This window comes from Sebastes fasciatus, chromosome 17, assembly GCF_043250625.1.
Source record: "Sebastes fasciatus isolate fSebFas1 chromosome 17, fSebFas1.pri, whole genome shotgun sequence".
NCBI classification, from domain to species: Eukaryota; Metazoa; Chordata; class Actinopteri; order Perciformes; family Sebastidae; genus Sebastes; species Sebastes fasciatus.
The window spans coordinates 25369378-25388814 of record NC_133811.1 but is presented as its reverse complement, the minus strand read 5'-3'; the positions used below and the strand labels follow the sequence as shown (position 1 = coordinate 25388814).

The 19437-nt window shown below is 39.8% G+C and overlaps 1 protein-coding gene and 1 long non-coding RNA gene across 4 annotated transcripts; both read right to left on the bottom strand.

Moving 5' to 3' along the window:
- Window position 1: 1 nt before the first annotated feature.
- On the bottom strand, window positions 2-15957 carry cap1 (CAP, adenylate cyclase-associated protein 1 (yeast)). 3 transcript variants are annotated; one of them, XM_074613497.1, is made up of 13 exons: window positions 15799-15957; window positions 11039-11146; window positions 9981-10081; window positions 9186-9263; window positions 7904-8047; window positions 6814-6899; window positions 5674-5779; window positions 5094-5271; window positions 4580-4752; window positions 4173-4296; window positions 2547-2629; window positions 2238-2381; window positions 2-1282 (listed from the first exon to the last, which is right to left on the bottom strand). In XM_074613497.1, exons 2-13 carry the CDS (start codon window positions 11142-11144, stop codon window positions 1202-1204), a joined length of 1404 nt encoding a protein of 467 aa, XP_074469598.1. In that variant the 5' UTR covers window positions 11145-11146; window positions 15799-15957; the 3' UTR covers window positions 2-1201. The 3 variants fall into 3 exon arrangements, with proteins under 3 accessions (XP_074469598.1, XP_074469600.1, XP_074469599.1); XM_074613499.1 differs by having other exon boundaries at window positions 15791-15908; XM_074613498.1 differs by lacking the exon at window positions 15799-15957 and adding an exon at window positions 11226-11247.
- A 1411-nt stretch (window positions 15958-17368) lies between these two features.
- Window positions 17369-19183, bottom strand: LOC141754448 (uncharacterized). The gene is made up of 2 exons (XR_012590648.1): window positions 18454-19183; window positions 17369-18325 (listed from the first exon to the last, which is right to left on the bottom strand). It is a non-coding gene; the product is annotated as an uncharacterized LOC141754448 (long non-coding RNA).
- Window positions 19184-19437: the final 254 nt, after the last annotated feature.

Sequence of the window (19437 nt, the reverse complement as noted above, 5' to 3'; positions counted from 1 at the left end):
CTTTTTATTGCAACATTTTTTAATGATGTCTCCAGTACTAATGAGCACAACTCAGATTTTTGGACCCAAAAAATAAAGAGGTAAAAAGAAAGAACATAAAAGAAAATTCAGCAAAAAGCTTCAAGAGCTGAAGAGAACTAAAGAGTGCAGACGTGAGCTACGAGCGAGTGGTGGAGAGACGGCGATGGTCGGGCTAATATTTTAAGACTATTCAGTAATTATCAATATCTACACAGATTGATTACAGCAGATATTTCAAATCTAGAGACTTGAGGTGGAGGTGATTACGTCCTTCAGTCTCTCTCTTCCACTTTGTTTCAACATCTCTTTGCTCTTTATCGCAAACTTTTTCTTACATGCCTCCTTTTATATGGAATGTTTTGTTTTTTTAATACTCGGGAATGTCCTATGTGTGGGTTCAAGGGAAAAGCACATGGAATGATCATTTGTACTGCTATTTTAACTGTTCCAACATCATCTAGATGGCGTTTAATGATGTGCACACAATTTGTTTTTACTCCTATTGATGTGCTCTGAGAGTGCTGACTTGTTTTTATTTTGTTTTATATTATTATCCACTATGAATGTTAATATTATTATAGTCAACATCAGCGGAGGTGATATGGATGCCATTAGCCTCTTTGTTTGACAGGTGTTTCACTGGTGAATTGCATATAATGGGACAGAAACCTACCAGCCCCTCCTGACCAGGAAGAGGAGAAAGAATGAGAGCTTGATAGTAGCGGCTGATTGGATGCAGAGGAATCAATATCCCCATTCCCATGTTGGCTATTCTACATGTTAAATTTAGCTTAGCATCATCCAGATAGATACAAAATATGATACAGAGCATCCCAGCTATTGGCAAAACTCATGAATGTTGAAAAGTGCTCACAGGGGAAAAACCAATTTGAACGACAAGCCGCTCCCTGCTGATTGGCTGGAGGGTTTTGCTCCAGATAAAAGTGAGCAGTCCTCTCATTGGCTGATGGAAGGGACAGCTTAAGCTGTGATTGGCTGATAAAAAGGACGAAGGAGGGAGGGAAGGAGGGAGATATAAACGCATGAGGTCCAAATCTCAAGTCTACAGTGTTGAGAGTTAGCTGGTGGGGTGGTCGATCAGTCAGGAAGGCGTTTGCAAAAGAAGTGGGTGGTGGGGATGGTGTCGAGGAGGGGCGGCCGTTTCACACGCTGCCTCCGTCTAACAGATCTCTGCTGTTGTGGTGACGAGCTTTTTGCCGTCCCAGACGGTCTTGAACTGCTCGGGAACAGGGAGCTCCGTCTGAGAGGAAGAGAGAGAGAAGTCATGTTGAAATAGATGTTTGATATGCTTGTTGCGGCATGAAGGACACGGCTGGCAATATTCTACATTTTTATTATTGTCAACAAAACCAACACATTCTGACTTCCATACACCCGTCTGTGGCTCTCAGACCCAAGCCCACTGGTTCCTACAAATATAGGTTTCAGTTCAGTGGGCAACCTCCGGGTCTGAGAAGTGAAGCCAATGCTGAAGTGCCTTAAACTTGCGTTCTTTATAATAGCCAGCAGAGGGCGGCGACTCTGGTTGCAAAATGAGAAAATGAGCCTACTTCTCACTTGATTTATTATTATTCATAAACATTGTAAACATGAGTTTATGGTCTTAATTGCTGGTTTCAAGTCTTCAATACAGCATGATTAGGAATGCTTATTTTGAAAAAAAAAAATGGAACCAATAACTGTCCCTTGTTAACAGGTTATTAACAGACAAGATTAGTGCGTTTCACGCAGCGGTGCTATTTTTTAGTGCCTAACGAGCCGCCCAGCTGCAACGAAAAGCCGATGCACAAACCGGTTAAATCAATCGTTTATCACCAGCTGCAGTGTGTGTGAGCAAAACAGACAGAGTCCCCGGTTCATCCGTCCGGGAGAGTTACTGTAGCAGCCACGCTGCTGCATGTATTGTCCCAGTAAGTCTCCACCACATACTTTAGCTGCGAGGTTGTCAGCTGTGTGTCTGCCTGGTGTACTCGGTGATAATAAGAGATGATCATTTTATGCCATGATGACGATGTGTGGGGAGCCAACAGGAAGTCAGCCGGGATAGAAATACAATACTTTTTACTAGGATCAATTCATTGTTGGTTTTGGTCTTTTCGTGGGATATTGTTGCCAATAAAAAAAATTAATATGGAATATCACCAGACTTATCCTTTAAACATGTTTTCCATTTTCCCTCCTGAAAGGATACTCACAAATTCTCCGTCTTTCTTGGGTACCAGGACGTTCATCTCCGAGCTCTTGGCGGTGACGATCTCGCAGCTCACAGAGTCTTTGCTCAGGTAGACGTGGCAACCGTCCGTCTTGTTGATGGAGATAGTGGGGACCTTACCCATGACCTGGATACAAAAACAGGCAACAAAATGCATGTAATAGCTGCTGATTAAAGGCATGTTGGTTGGAAAAGTTTGATTTATTACTGCTGTATCTGATGGGACACAAATGCATCAATGTTCAGCATAAAAAAAACAAAAAACAATTACACCGTGTGTTTTCTTACACACCTGGATCTTGATATCCCTGCAGTTGATGACCTCGACGATGCCCACGACATCTTCAAACACCAGGCCCATTTTCTTACAGTTGTCTGTTGGGAGAGAAACAAACACATATTTAGAGTCATGGCCATTTTGACATTGTATTCCTTTTTTGTATTTTATTTATTGACCATTTTATTTTTATTGGTATTTTCAAGCTGGATGAGTGGGTTGGCACAGGCAACACAATACTTGGCCATTCAAAGTCATTTAATTGGTTATTTTATTATTGTTATATTGTTCATATCATGGTCCTCAGATCAATCAAAAAAGTAAATTTCTCCATTCAGTGTATTTCATTGACTATTGTAGTCCAATCGTTCTTTGTTGAAGGGTTCGCCCTAACCATTTGCATTTGATGTCTTTCTTACCAGTAGAAGTATTTTTAAAAGAGATATTCTGTATTACTTTGAGATATTTTAATCCAAATCAACTGCGCTTATTGATTGACTTGTTTGTCTAAATGTCCACAGGTTTCCAACACATCTCTTTATGAATGGATAAGAGTCAGTGTTACAGGTTCATAAGAACCATAACAGATTTTGTCCCTTCCATTAAGATTGTTTGTTTTATTTTTAATTCGGGGGATAATCATGCTTAGAGGTTTTGGAGGGTGGCTGAAGGGCTACAACTTGAGCTCCAGGTTTCTTTAAAGCCAACATTTGTTTACTTTTTTGCAAATTGGCACCATTAAAACTATGCCGAATCAGTGATTAGCAGATCCTGTCTGCAATGTACCGATGGATGTACAAACAACTGTGACTGGATTACTTTGATACTTGAGAAAACTTTAAATTGTGATTATTCTCAGGCAAGGTATGAGGTTACAAATTGCGTCTTGTTCTATGATTTCTAAGCAGATGGATTTGCAGGGCTTCCCCTCGGAAAAGAGATTCAAAGGATTTCTTAGTTAAATAAAAAACATAAATATAAAACCTATGGCTTAGAAGATTCTGACGAGTGAGTTCAACTAGGGACGTCACGAGAACCGATACTTCGGTACTAAGTAGATGCCAAAATTGTGAAAGCGTGACGGTACTAATTTTTCTAGAGTACCGCAGGTCCCGTCAAGGCTCGAGACTAACGGCAACCCGGCATCGATAAAAATGACTTGTTTGGGGACACACTAAACTCACCAGGAGACGCACCCTATTTTGTCCCTGATAATGCTGCATTGTGAACAAATATGCGTTGAAATCGGCGGGACGAGGGCAGCCGGTAAGCAGCACAGTCCTGCACAAAGCTAACGGCTAACATTAACTAGACGATTTCAACACGGGAGGTGCCATTGATTTATGATGCCTTCAGGCTCTATTCGGTAAAAATTATGAAACTTGAATAAATCCAGTTGTTTGAAGGAAATGTTTTCACAACAATATAAAATAGATAATAGAGAGGGAATTATGACATGTTTAACTTCCTAATAAAAAGGATTGTCTGTCGAAGTATATGAGATTTATTGTTTTGTATCGTGGTATCGAAGTATCGAGAATCGTGGAGCGTCACTGGTATTGGCATGGCCTAAATATCTGGTATTGTGACATCCCGAAGTTGAACTACCTGTAAACATCCAACGCACAGTTTTGTTCTTACCTAAAATGATGGAGTTGAGTTTGCCCTTGACTTGCAGGGTGGTCTTGTTACACTTGTAAGCATAAACCACTTGTTTCAGCTCAGTGTCGTTGATCACCAGGTCCTGTGCTCCCTCTTGGTTCTCCTGCAGAGGGCAAGAAGAGAAAAATAAAGAGTTGAGACATTGAGATGGAGTTACTATAAAAAAAAAAAACTATTTTATAAACAGTTATTCTGGTTCAATGACTCATTCTGGCAGTCTGACAGCCTGCTGCATAAACAAATCATTCCAGTTAATCTGGCCCAATTCCTCTTTTCTAGGGCATTCCTTTTACAGGGATAACCGACTCCAAGTTAAAATAAGTTGGTTAAGCTGTACTTTCTAACGTTCTCTGCAACTTTTTAGTGAGAGTGAAACACCAACTTACCACTTTCCACTTCTTCCCCTCCAGTTCAAAGACGGGGGGCAGCGTGGAGGTCGTGGTGCATGACGCAGCAGGTTTGGGAGTGGTGAAAGGTTTTGGTCCGCTACGTACTGGAGCCGTACTCCTCAGGGTAGGATTCTTGTGGGTCTTCTGGTCGTCGCTCACATGCTTCAGGGCTGGATAGGTCAAGGGAAGAGGGGAAACGCATTCTAAGTCCTTCAGTAGAACATGTCTTTGGCTCAGAAACCAAATATTACACACCAATTCATGACTGAAGATCTACACAGTGGTGTGAAGAGTAACTAAGTACTTTTTCTCAAGAACTGTACTTCAGTTCAATTTGAGGTACGTTATTAAAATTCAGAGGGAAATATATTACTTTTTACTTGACTTAAATATTTACCTTAAAGAAAATTGAACTTGAACTTATAAAATGATGATATTAATTGTGAAAGATTAAACTAAAATCTTGCACATCAAAACTAACAGTATTAAAAAAAAATAGCTGGTCACCTACCACTGGTGATTTTTGATCCCTGGTTGAGGGCGGCAAACAAAGCGTTACGATCTTCATCACCACTAGCATTGCCGCCACTGGGGGCGCACATCATGGGGGGAGGAGGTCCAGGTGGAGGTGGGGGAGGACGTCCACCTGCAGGAGCTGCAGGAGCTGCAGAGGCTGAAGCTACGGGACCCTGAGGTGGACGGAACAACAGAGATGCTGTAACTGAGGCCATGTAAGGTCACAGCAGATGATTCAACTAACATGTTTTAACATTTGTGCTGAGAAAAAGTTAATGGAAATCAGAACCAGATATCAGTGAAATAAAGCCACTTTCCCACTAGACAAAAAAACCCACTAACATCTGGCTTTAACCTTCAGTGATATAGGTTACAACTGGCATTCATTCCCGGGACAAATAAGTCTGAGTGACGGAAGCATGACACCAGGGTGGACACGAAATTTTTGCCCCTTTTCCGGAGGTTACTCTTACACTTCACTGTAAGAGGGAGTAAGTCTGATAAATATGGTCCCATTTATAGAACTTTGTTACTCATACGTTGGCTCTTTAGAGGATTATTCTTATGAGACTCACGGTCTTGCTCCAGACCAGCCCGGTGGTGTGATGCTTTTTGATGTAGTTTTGCAGATCAGTCCAGATGGCGTTGTAGGCCCTCGCCCAGTCCACATGTGTCGTATCGCTGTGAGGAAGAGACGGAAACAGGCATAAATCTCTGCATTTTTAGGGTTCTTTTCCCTCCTCTAGCAATTTATTGTTCCTTCTGGCTGGTCTCGGCGTCCCACAGGAAAACAGACAATGCGTGAGACCCGGAACACGCAGGAACAGAACCAGAGATTAACTACTTTAAATAGAACATTTTCTAACCCACATTAACCACAAAGTCCAGATCTCACACTGTATAACCAGACAGTTTTCCTCCTATGCTTTGTAGACAGCATTCAACTCTGCTCTCTGACACATTTAATATAAGCTTCTTTTTTTTCTGTGCAACTGCTCAGCTTAAACAAACTGATTTTAGTCTCATTACCTTCTAACCTGCCTGTAACTCTGCAAGTCTGCTCATAAACACAAAAGCTTTGATTTCAGGTCTGAAGACAGGAAGTCTAGCGGTAGCATGCGTCAGCTTGTCGTGTGGCAGCGCTGACTCAGTAAAACTGAACTTTAAAAAAAAAAAAAAAAAAGAGCCCGGAGGAAGTAAAGATGGAAGACAGATGGGTTGAGCAGGCTGCTTGGCTGCATATGAAAGCTAATCCGACCATTTTAGTCATCAGACGTTTCAAAAAGGTGCAGATTTTTTATAAACTCTTACTTTGTATCTGTGTGGACGTGGAAAACGAAGCGTTTGGGAAACGATGACGTCCTCGCCTCATTTCGCACACGCTCATTGTCTTTGTGCTTTGTGTCACGAACATGCGCCAGAAATAATAAAAAAGATGTCGGACTACCGTCTTTTTTACGTTTTGCTAGCACCGCTCAGACTAATTACTACTTTACATTTGAAAAATTTCGCAGTCACAGGAGGCCAAAGCAGGGAACACATTAAACATGTGGAGACCAAATGGTGATTGAATGTCCTTTTGTATACGTGTAGACAGGACGGATGTGCATTCCTAGCGAAAATACTAGTCGAAAATCACTGAATTAGTCAATTATTATTGGAAAATCCCCCCTACCCCCCGGCTTCACTGCAGAATATAATGAAGCTTTACTTACGTTTCCTTGTAGTCCTTGATTACACGGTTGGTGTAGAAAGTGCCGGCGTCCAGCATCTCTTTAACAAAGGGGCCTGGTTTAGGAGCCTGGGACACAAAGGAAAAAAAAAGGTAAACACACAAACATGTCTAAACTGAGATTAAATTCAAAGTCCAACATTTTGGGAAATACACTTATTTGCTTTCTTGCCGAGAGATGGATGAGCTTTTTATAGAGACTGGAAGCAGAGACAGAAAAGTGCGGCGGGCCCTCTCCAAAGCTACAAAATAAAGCTCTCAAATTAAAGAAATACTTTGATATTTTGGCTCATTTGCCTTTATATGAAAGTTTGGAGAGATTAGAAGTAGTGCAGAAGTCTGCACGCTTAATATGAAGCTACAGCCAAAGGCCGGTTAGCTTAGCAGATAGACGGGAAACGGGGAAACAGCTACCCTGGCTCTGTTAAAGTAACAAAATTAGCCTTTACACTTTGTTGTTGTCCGAATTAAAACATACGCAATGTAGAACGTTAATTATTGGTGCTGGTAGGCAGCTTCTGTTACCGTTGAACTAGCTGCTGGCTCTAGCTTCATATTTAGCGTCCAAACAGGAGTGGTATCTATCTTCTTATCTAAGTCTACGCAAGAAAGTTCACAAAATGTAGTACTATTCTTTTAAATTGCATACTAGAGGAGCAAGTGAGTGGTAAAGTAATAAATTCAGTTCATACAACAAGTGTGTGATGAGATCTTCGAGATATTGGAGGAGGCGTACAAAGAATGAATGCATCCATTATGTGTATTTGAAAACCTGATGTATTATTCATAAGAACCAAAACAGCAGCAAACAAAGAGTTAATCATTTAAACTGTAACAGTGAAGCTCTGTTTCTGCCTGGTGGCCGTGTGTGAGCCAAGAAACTGTCGCTCACCAGACGGTGATGACAGAATAAAAGAACGGCTTGTTTCCTGTTTTATACACTCGTTTATCCGACCCCCCCCCCCTCCCCACACGCACACAAAGCACACTCACAGAGTCATTCTATGTAACACACAAACAGTCTCAAAAAGCTTCCCTTCCTGCCTGTTTACCACTCCCATCCCCAGTCTCACCGTGACGACCCATCCGAGGGCGGGCACGCTCTCGCTCACGGCAGAAAGGTGGTTGAACTGCTTCGAGCTGCGGTTCGCCTCGCGGAACGCCTGCACCTGCTGGATCACTTTGGACACCGGCTGCAGGAGAGCCGTCATAACACCCTGAAAAGGAAAGAGACGACACAAAGTTTAAAAAAATAATAACTTTCACTCATACATGTGGTAGATTTTTAGCAAGTTAAAGATTTATACTTTTTAATTCAGGAGACCCTTTTTTCCTACAATCGGGTGACTTTTTAGATACATGAACTTTACAAATTAAAAGCTCTTTTACAAAAGTCACTTTCTTCCATTTCTTGCATATTCAGCATGGCATGTCTGACTAAACCTGGATTTATAGTTGTAACGTAAATCCAGCTAGATGTAAAAGGTCACGCACGCTATAGCGGCTATGGAGTTACGATGAGGGGACAGCAAGAACTGTGATTGGTGAACTTGGGATGCTCGCATTTCCTCCAACAAGAATCTGAAGTTGAAGAAAGACTAAATATTCTACTTTCCAAAAACACATCTAGCAAAGCCATCTCCACTGATCCACTCTCAGTGACTGAAAGAACACCAAGAACCCCACTCTTATTTAGTAATGACTAAGGTAAAAGTTACCTGGCTGTAAATAGGTATTAAAAGCCTTGACATCATAAGGTGGTGGGAGGAAAACAAGCGGCCTGTGAGTGAAATCTGGCCCTCCAACAGAATTAATGCTCCCTAACGCAAGCCGAAAATTGACAATTTTTCATAAATCTACTGTAGACAATGATGTAAACAAAGGCTCATGTAAATGTGAATAAATGTGATCTCATAACAACTAATATTGCCTGAGGAAAAGCATGCAAAACACAGTTACTGGTCCTCCTTCTTTGAACTCAACCTTCCATTTTAATTTCAACTACGCATCTGTAAAAGTTCATGACTGCATCTTGCACGGTTGCGACGCTATTGTGGTCACAAAATCTCTCAGATATCTGTGGCAGGGCTCCTGTTAACCAATTGCATCAAGTATAAATCTAGCCGGAATATTCAACAGCAAGTCGGCAGATTTTTAAATGTAAATATATAATAATACAACAATATATAATTATAAATGTAACGGGGAAGGAAACAAGAGTGAAGGGGCTGCAGGGATGAAAGACAAGAGGCGAGCATAATGAATTATTCAAATTGTTGCAATTGATTAATCAATGCTGTTCAGTCAACTGAGACAATTAAATGACCGAGCAATTACGAAGTGTGTTTCACTCACTTCAGCGGGCCTCTGGGAGGAGGAGGCTGTTGCGAGGAAGTTTCTCTGACTGCAGAATGCCTGCTTCATCATGTCTGCCTAGAATGGAAGAGAGAGAGGGAAGTTAGTTTCAAAATATCTTTACAGAAAAAACAGTCATCCCGGTGTTTTTGACCTTTTACTAAAAATTACATAATTAACAAAGCAAAAAAATCTTTCTTGAGTGTAGTGTGCACGTTTGTCTCGTCAAGTTTTGTAATTTTGAATACCATAACCATACTCCATAGATATGTGTGATTTGTAGTAAATATGTAAAGACAAAGATGGTTTTGGTGGTGTGTCAACGGGATAACTGGATGTGCAGAACTGACTTTATTTCACTGTCACATAATAAAAAGGGACTGTATGTAAGTTTTGAAATCAAATAAACAAGTTTTAATCATTTTTTATTGCCAATGTGTGAACAGGTTGTAACCTAACCTAAAAAATGAGACCTTCCACAACTTTCTGGGTTTCCTCCATCAGCCTGTAGACTGCTTTTAATGTGAAGAACCCGGGGCCAGTTTCTCCGGGACAAGCCAACGGATGTGACGTCATGCGCGCTCGCAAGTGCCTTTATGTTCAGCTCTGCTAACAGAGGCTAACAGTGTGCAATTACAGCTAACGTTCAGTTAGGAATGGAGTCCCCTAACGCCAACAAACGACCAGCCCCCACCCCCAGCAGGACGCTGACTGTCGTTGACTTAACGACCACGGGTGTCACTCTTAACAAGCAATTTGTGATTCTTACAGAGAGACCTTTTAACGGTAACTTACATGTTTCTGGACATCGCCCCCGATCTTCTGGCTGAGGCTCAAGTACTTAGCCACGGAACCGCTGATGATCTCGTCAAAGGCCTCCACGTACGCGGATACAGCTACAGAGAGAAACAAGGCATAAAAACGCATTTAAAAAAGACCATGATACTGTAAAAATTAAATAAATTGACTTATTTATTTAATTTATTATTATTTTCCTCTTTGTATATTTATTATTTTTTTTTATTTATTCAATTTTTTTTATTTTATTTAAATTTTGAATGCTGATGTTTTCTCTTGTGTACTTATTGTGTTTGTTTCTAAGCTCAATTACTTAAAAATGTGTTTATAAACTATCATGCATATGCATGAAAACGACCTCGAAAAAAAGAGGAAAAAAGAAAGTATAAAAAAAGGAAAGATATTGTAAAATAAAAAACGGATAAAATTAAATAAAAAATAGTTAGTGCAGCTACAATACAATGATACATATCTCCAAAATTAGTTACTGAGGCACATTTAAGATAATGATGATTTCATATTAGGTCTATAATTATTTAGTATTTGGAAGCATTAAGCCACCTACTAATGCCTTTTTTTTATGAGGGGGTTAATAACTACAATCTTCAGTGACTTGACCTGCAGTCGCCGCAGCAGGTGGACGATTTAAAAAGGTGCATCGCTACAGCCTAAAGAGTTTACAGTTCACAACAATGAACGTTGACATCCAAATCAAATTATTTCAGGAGCAAGTGGTTGATGAGGAGGGATAGTCAAATATCTTTATTGCTACATTGCTGAAAAAAGGGGGGGAGGAGAAGCTGTACTGAATGGCTATGGCAGCACTGATTTGAGATTTGCATGAACACGTTTATCTGATTTCTTATCGAACAATTGTGAAAGAAAAAGCTCCCCTTTAGACTCAGTTTTGGTATCTACATGTAAATACTTGATTGATTTAGATAGAGAGAGAGAGAGAGAGAGAGAGAGATCATATAGTCTACTTAGAGACACATTCAGATATCTTATTCATGATAAGTGGAGTTAATCCATAATACTGATACTTGATCGTTTACCTCCTCCCCCAGCTGACTGTCCACCGCTGCCTCCAGGTCCCGACATGGACTCCAGGCGACCCACCGCCACCTCCAGCCGCTGCACCAGACACGCCATATCAGCCATACCTGTGAAGGAGGGTGCAAACATTGGCGAAATTAAGCAGGAGCTACAAGATTTACTGGTTCCTCGTCATACCATACATACAGCAGCCAGAGGTCATTCAAATCCCTTCTTTTTTTTTTGCAATAGCAGCAGTGTTATCTACAACTCCACAAGCTTCTTCACTTCAAAAGCTCTTCCTTTTTGTGTTTGTCTCAGAGCTAATATTTTAATCATCAAGACACAGTGGTACTTTCTGTTCTTGTAGTCTTCTAATTGGAGACTGGATTACTCCTGGGACACAAGGTGAAGGCAATTAGTGCAATTAAAAATGAGCTACTTTGGTAGCATAACAAACAGCTGTGCTCTGGATCCTGGGCACGTTTTTTCCTTTGGTTGATTTAGTCCTACGAAGCTTGGTGGAAGTAGGTGTAACTGCCTGCAATCAGTTGTTTTGTTTTGCTCTCATGTGACACAGATCTGATTATTTCAAAGTAGTGTGAACACAGAAATAAGATTTTTTTTTTCCCCCAATCAGATCTGGGTTCACTTTTATATGTGGTCCTAAATCCAACACAAATCCTATCACTGGCCGTGCGACTGCTGTGAGTACGGTCATATCGACATTTACAACAAAACAAAAAAAAAAATCTTTGTGCAGCGGAAATATGTCTATCTGCTTTTATATCATGTTAACCAACTTTGGGAGCAGCTGATGTATCGGACCCATCTCGCACAGTAAGACATGGAAATTAACCTGCAAGGTTGCAGTAATCAGTAATGTTGGGGCCTTAAGACACTAAATGGAACTAAAACAGTCTGCAAACTTTGCAGAATTTGAATTAATAGACCCAAAAGCAGGAAGTCCTTTCTGGCTCTATAGTGACGGTCACTGAATTCTACCTTTAGAGTGGTTGAGTACTGAGAAAGAAAAGGAATGGGTGTGTTGGTAAGCAGGTCAGGACTTGCTGAGTAAAGGTATGTCGATCTTTACAACAAGCTACTGCTGACTCTCTGCAGTGTGCAGACCTGCCCTGTTATCTCAACTATGTCATGTGCAGATGCTTGTATCTTTCGCAACAACAAAAAATCTAATTTTTAAGGCCAGCAGCTATAGTCTAAACTTAGGAGGCACTTAAAAAGATGGCACTCATTCTGATAAACAAAACAGTAGGAATGTGTGCCAACATGCAACCTGATTATCCTAACTTATCCCTTTAAGTACATGATTAACCAACTTCAATCCAAGTCTAGAATAATACACACACACACCAAATGAGAAAGACTAACATTACATAAGACGGCTGTAACCTGACGCTGCCTTCACTTGTGTGACAGAGCGCCTCCCTCCAGTCTCAGGTACTTACACCTGGCTGACGGTGAATGGAGGCACACAGACCACTCTCACTAATGAGACTACGCAAAATAAACCTGTCGCTACAGTGTCACTTTCACTACAGAGGGACTGAACAAAATCTTTGCATATCTAATGACAGAGAGCACTTAACATTTTTGGCTGTGATAGATGATGCTAGAGGCACATTTGAAGGCACTTTCCTGGTTATAATACTGCAGGGAAAGGAGTTGTAGTTGTATAAATGGGTTGCCACCTAATTTGGATACATAAGGGTAGGGCTTGGTATCAAACGTCAATCATTTATTGGTAGCAATATCAAAATTCAAATTCATAATCTTGTTTTCTTACTCTTTGATCAGAAAGTTCCTGATTTAACGAGGAAAACGGCAATTTTACGTGGTTTTATTTAGGCAAAGTTCATGTGCTTCTTCTTCTATTCTGTTCAGACAGGATATCAAATTTGAGAATTTTGACAAGTTTTTTGTAGAAAAACATCTTTCTCAAAATTATAGGTTATCCAAAAATTTTTAAATGTACCAATACCAGACATTCAGTGGAAGCTTTTGGTACCCAAGCATCTGGTCAAATTCATTACCTTGTTTACTTATTGTTGGATCCGATAGCTCCTGATTTGAATCGAAAATTTCGAAATGTATTTAATTGTATGTTAGGGAAAGGTAGAAAAACAATGTTTCTTTCGCAGAATAAGTTCTATATTGTAAGGTATTATAATGGCACTAGTATTAAAATAAAATAAATTAATTTATGGCAGGTTCAGGTTGGAAAAGTTGCTATAAAAGAGTTATCACATGACTCAGACTGTCTACTGATGCCAATATTAATCTTGTTGCAAGCAGTATAACGGTTCCTAAAGCACCACTGGGTGAGGCAGGTTATATAATATCAGACCTAAGGCTGTTAAGGGAAGTCATAACAGTATCAGCAGTATTACATTACTATAAATAGTTGACTGGATCTACTGCAGGAGAGGTGGTGTGATAGTGATACTACTACATTTACAAACAAAAGACCAAATCACTCACGATGATCAACAAAAAAGTACTACTCTCTTACAGCGGATGTGTCAGTCCCATTTCAAAATGCCTCAACTACTTCTCTTTTTCTGTCTCACAAGGCGTGGAGATAAAATTGGATCATAGCAGGACACACACCCTTACTACCCTTGACCTAAATGCCTAAATGTTCAGGGGCACAGCAGCATTTACGGTGTACCTTGTCTCAGCCGAGAGATGACTCACCAGCAATACAGGAAGGGAGTGGTCCCTAAAGGTGTAGGCTATGTGGGAGTCAAAACAAGCACCTAAATACTAAAGTTTCTTAAAAAAAAAAAAGTACTGCAGATGACAAACTGTTTATAATGACACTAACAAACTTTATCCGGTTCTGCTACATCAGTTTAGATGCTGGAAAACATTTCCTAAAGTTAACTAAAGTAAAAGGGTTCAAGCCAAGTGCTGACCACAAAGGAAACTCTACTGTCGAGTAAGAAAGTAGAAGCAACTTTCCAGAGACGCAAAAGGGCAGATACAATGACTCCAGCCAGGGAGTCATGCCTTTCATAACATTTTCCTTAGATTTGAGTACTATAAAAAGGCAAAACTGGGGCTTAACTGCAACTTCAGAGGAGGAGGATCGTGAGTGTGTAGCAGCCTTTTAAACTGGAATTTAAGAAAACGGGTTAGATGTGCATAAGATGATTGGACGTTTATAGTTAAGAGGAGTCTTGTGATGACACTTCTTTTTTTTAATGAGATTTGTTGACAATAAGAAGACAAAACCATCAATGGATTATTGATCCTACTGTGTATCCAAATCTACAGCTGATAATAGTTCCCAAAACATATGTGAAGTAAAGATCTGTGTAGTTTGTTCTGCAGATGGACTTGTGAAAAGCTACCCAGCCAGCCTTAGCCGAGCTAGTATCCCTGGCAGTCTGGTTTGAAAAACCCAGTGATCTCATTAACATCAGCCGCTTTGAACTTGATTTGTCGGGAGCCCTGAGCCCACCGAAGTAGGACTGTTTATATTGGTAGGGTTAGAGCTCTCTGCCATTGCTTTTGGCCTACTTCTCTGTCTCTGAAGTGTATGCATAGCTTACAAGAGGCAACCTTTGGTTAGAGGGTAATGCAACTAACTGATCATAAAAGTGTCATTTGAGAACATGTAGAGTAAAAGCACAGATTCCCCAGGCAGAGATGGTGTGTGTGGTTTTGTTTCATACCATGCAAGTGGATAGAAAAGGCTACACACACACACTCCCTTCTTTATGTCTGAAGGTCTTGTCCCCACATGCAGAGAAACCCTCACACAGATCTAACCTACTTCACTGCCCCTGCATGCTCATGGTGCTTTATGCAGAACATTTGAGCCATATGTCCACAGGGTTTTACATACTGGAGGAAGGGCTCTTGGAGGGGATAAATTCAAACTCCTTTTGGCCAGTTTTCAAAAGGAAAAAAAAGTAGTACAAGAAGTCTGCAGAACAAACTACACAGATCTTTACTTCACATATTTGTTATTCCTTTGTAAAATAATGTCATAATCTCATGTTGATCATCACAATATATGATTTATGCATTTAGTTGCTTTGCACTGTGGTATTTAAATAATAGTCAGAATTTTAGTTTAAAGGATAATGCAGGTGATTGTAGCAAGCTGGGTAGCTAGCTTTAGCAGGGTGGGTGTTGTGTGTAATTCTGTGTCCCCAGCAAGTTTAAACTCCTCCTAACCGTTAAAACCGTTAAAACCGTTACAAGTCAAACCTCGACTAAAACAGAAAGGAGGACGAGGAGGAAACATTTAGACAGCTTGACTTTTAACCAGAGTCAACATATGTTTCCCTTAAATAACGTTATCTTGCTCTAAAGACAGTTGCTTCTTCATCGATGAGGAAGCAGTCTGCGGGGTTTACGAAATATGTCATAACACCGACAATGAAAAAAGGCTGCTAGCTAACGTTAAAACCATGGCAACGGTTTCTGTTAGACAAAGACGGTAAGCTACTTTACAGTTAATCACGTATATATATATAGATACGTTATTAATTAGCACAACTAGTGTGTGTGTTATTTTCCACTTCCCTATTGTGGAGAGTCTGCAGTCTAGTTTCGGCATTTCCTGGAACACACCCCTCCCTATGCTAACCAGCTAGCTCGCTAGTTAGCTCCCAATGCTAGCAGTTAGCATCACACCGCCTTCAGTACATAATGTCTGAATGAGTCGACGCAGCGACGCGCTGTTCGCCCATTTGACGCTATAGCGAAACTGTTAAATGCACAACATTACCGCTTACCTGCTAACCTGGTTGGAGCAGTGATTTGGTCCTTTCTGTAGCTGTGGGAGTGGTTGCAGGTTGCAGGTTGCAGCAGAGACTGACTGACTGAGCTTCGTCTGGTTTGTCTTCCTGTATGTCGGTGGTTTTTACCCAGCTGTCACCGCGCCGCCGCGTTTCCGCCCTTCTTCTTGTTCGCACAACTAATTCCTTTCCCATATAAGGAGTGTGAGAGGCAGAGGGCAGACTGCTATATATGATGAGGAGACTGATTTCCTTCCTCATGATGTAGCTGTGAAAGGCTGTGCAGCAGAGATATGTCATCATTGCACTCGTTTTCTTATAAAACTCACATACTGTAAAAAAAACTCACATACTGTATATGCATCTGCAGGCATTTGCATAATTACTGCAGGGAGCATCTCAGTGTTGCATGCTTCTTGTGCTCTGTCATGCTTGAACATGTTGGGCTGTTCCTGGCCTCTGGTGTTAAGATGTATAATAAGACTACATTCAGTACTTTCAGCATCTTTTTTTTTTTTTAAAGGTCCCATATTGTAAAAAGTGAGATTTTCATGTATTTTATATTATAAAGCAGGTTTAAGTGCTTTTTTTATTTTTATTTATCATTGTGGTAGGTCTAACGTACTATGGTACGACAGAGTATTAGGGCCACTTTGAGGAAAAAAAATAAATCTGAGATTTCGAGAATAAAGTCATAATATTCCGAAAATAAAGTCATAGGTTTACGAGAAAAGAAGTCGTAATATTATGAGAATAAAGTCATAATATTATAAAGTAGTAATGTATGTTATTTTCTTTTTTCTCGTAAAGTTATGACTTTATTCTTGCAGTATTACAACTTTTTTTCTCGTAAAGTTGACTTTATTCTCGCAATATTACAACTTTTTCTTCTCGTAAAGTTATGACTTTATTCTCGTAAAGTTATGACTTTACTCTCGTAAAGTTATGACTTTTTTCTCGTTAAGTTATGACTTTATTTTCGCAATATTACAACTTTTTTTCTCGTAAATGTATGACTTTATTCACGTAATATTACAACTTTTTTTCACGTAAAGTTATGACTTTTTTTCTCTCGTTAAGTTATGACTTTATTCTGTAAATCTCAGATTTTTTTTCCCTCAATGTGGCCTAATATTCCGTCGTACATCTGCACTTTGGCCCTCACTGCATTAGACTTATATACTATAGACTATAAACTGTCTTACCTTCATCACAATGCTCAAATGTTTTGCGGCTCTCGACGGATTTTTTTTTTTTTTCTTTGCCTAAAATGGTTCTTTTGATAGTAAAGGTTGCTGACCCCTGATTTACACCAATAGAGAAAGAAAAATTTGCTTGCAATTCTCAGCTAAACTCGCACACATTACCAAATTTCAGGCTTCTACTGTAACTTCAAAAAACACGTTATAGGACCTTAGAAAAGCCTTTGGTGAAGTCCCATAACATCAAATTCACAGGTAAATCTACGTGCACATTTTAGACTTTCTGTGTCAGATCCTTTTTGTTTTTGACCCGTGCATGCTGGGAGTAGAAAAGTAAGACAAAGGGGGAAACAGGAAGAAATGAGGAAAACTCTTTGTTCTGTCCAAAAACTGAAGAACAAACATTTTATTTTAATTTATAGATAATCCAGTTGCATCAGGTCTGGTCACACAGATGGAAAGAAGGGGGGGATAATCCTTCACTAAAAGCTCATCTAAAACATCTTTAAACTCCCTTCATTTAACAGCTCCTCCCCGTTTTCTCTGTCTGTCTTCACAGTGGACTCTGTCAGAGTCAAGGTCAATTTACCTACTTCTAGAAATTCCCAAAGTGACTGGCAAATGTTGTACGTGTAACAGAAGAAATGCTGAATTTTGTATTGTCAGATTAGTGTATAATTATCCTTGGAATGAGAGAGAAATGACTGAATCAATGTACAATCTTGGCAATTACTTCAAAAGCCATTTCCTATGATGTGCAAAAAAAAAAAACATGGGAAGAATATGACTATTTTAAAGTGATGCCATTTTACAGAGTTGGGCGCTCTTTGATTTTAGTTTTAGTTTTAACCAAGTTGGCAAAAGAAGGTCAGATAAATTCAGCTAATCTGAATTTTAAATATCTCCGCCCTGGCCTGATTGTGCACCTTGGTGCTTTAAGACCAAACAAGTGCAGCAGAAACATGAAGAAACAGACAATTTAGCAAATAAATTTAAATGATTGCTTATTTCACACAGAGTACACGTTGAAGTGAATCAATGGTGTGCCTCTTTTAACATTCAACAGAAAAAAACAAAAGAAAAAGAGACTCAATATGTGGACTCACAGGCCAGTTTCACATGCAAGGGAAGAGTCATTTGGTTAAAGTTTTCACTCAGTGTAGAAACACCCGTCGCTACCACTGATGCACACAACAAATAAATGGATAGATCTTCTGTGTTCTTGCAGCCTTCCTTTGTGTCCTGTTCCCTCAGATTAACCTTCTGCTCTTACATTGTCGGAAGACATCATTTTTTTTTAACACAGTTTCAGGTCATTCTGGACGCACAACTCACTAATGGAAGTTCAGTAATACCTGATTTAAAGGGATAGTTCAGGGTTTTTTGAAGTGGGGTTGTATGAGGTACTTATCCAGAGTCAGTACCTACAGTAGAAAATATGCTGCTGCCCCCGTCCACAGCAGTACATTGCTTTGTTACTGTGTGGTAACTCCTGTCTGCTTCTCCAAACTGCGGGTGTGCCGATCGTCAACTACTGTAGGTAATATGTCGACTATGGATTAGTACCTCATACAATCCCACTTCAAAACCCCCTAACTATCCCCTTAATGTCTGTTTTTTTCATGCAGATTTCCTTGTATTTTTTAGTGTAATTTTGTAATTCCCAAATTGAACTGAAGCGGAATATTTGCCAAAAGGAAAGCAAGGATAAATAAGATCATCCTATTCAGATCCAAACAGTTCATAATTGGCTGCTGAAATTGCACAGAAATGGCAAAATTACCTCACAGGATTAAAAAGTTAAAGTCCCACATTTACAGCTTACACCATCCTTTTACATTTCAAGCCTACAGGTGCGTTACAATTAGAGGTGCTTCTGGACTAGAGCTGCATTCACATCTGCTAAAATATACCCTTTCATCTTTAAAAAAAAAAAAAAAAAAAAAAGAAATTAAATATTGTATACATCTTGAATGCAGTCAAGCCCATTTTCTTTATGGCTGAACATTTCCAACTTTAACCATCACAGATCTCCCTTTTAAACCAACAATAGACAAAATGAGACTGAAGCTGACAGACATGAAATCAAAGTGCATCGACATCTAATCACAGCCTGAAGGTTGTTTGTAAAAAAAAAAATAAAATAAAAAAAAATACCTAAGTGGTCCTTATGGTACAAGCATTCGTTACATTAATGAATATTGAGGTGAGTGAGGAAGCGGTCCCATTTGTTGTGAACTTCTCATCGTGTATTCCAGTGTTTGTCCCAGAGTCTTTATCCACAGAAAAACCTTCAGATTAAAAGCACGGCGTTATTTTTTTAAAGGATCTTCTGCCTCTGACCGCCATCGCTGACAACATTGTGACTCTTCCGCGGGTTAATAAGAGAAATAAAAACATACAAACTGCTCTGAAGAAACATCTTTTTGACACAGCAGCCAG

What these genes read in the sequence shown, in the direction of transcription:
- cap1 (XM_074613498.1), bottom strand. An exon ending in GGGGCGATGTCCAGAAACAT is followed by an intron (nt 9,264 to 9,980) that starts GTAAGTTACCGT and finishes CTTCCATTCTAG; the next exon opens with GCAGACATGATGAAGCAGGC. An exon ending in GGGATCAAAAATCACCAGTG is followed by an intron (nt 4,753 to 5,093) that starts GTAGGTGACCAG and finishes TGACCTATCCAG; the next exon opens with CCCTGAAGCATGTGAGCGAC.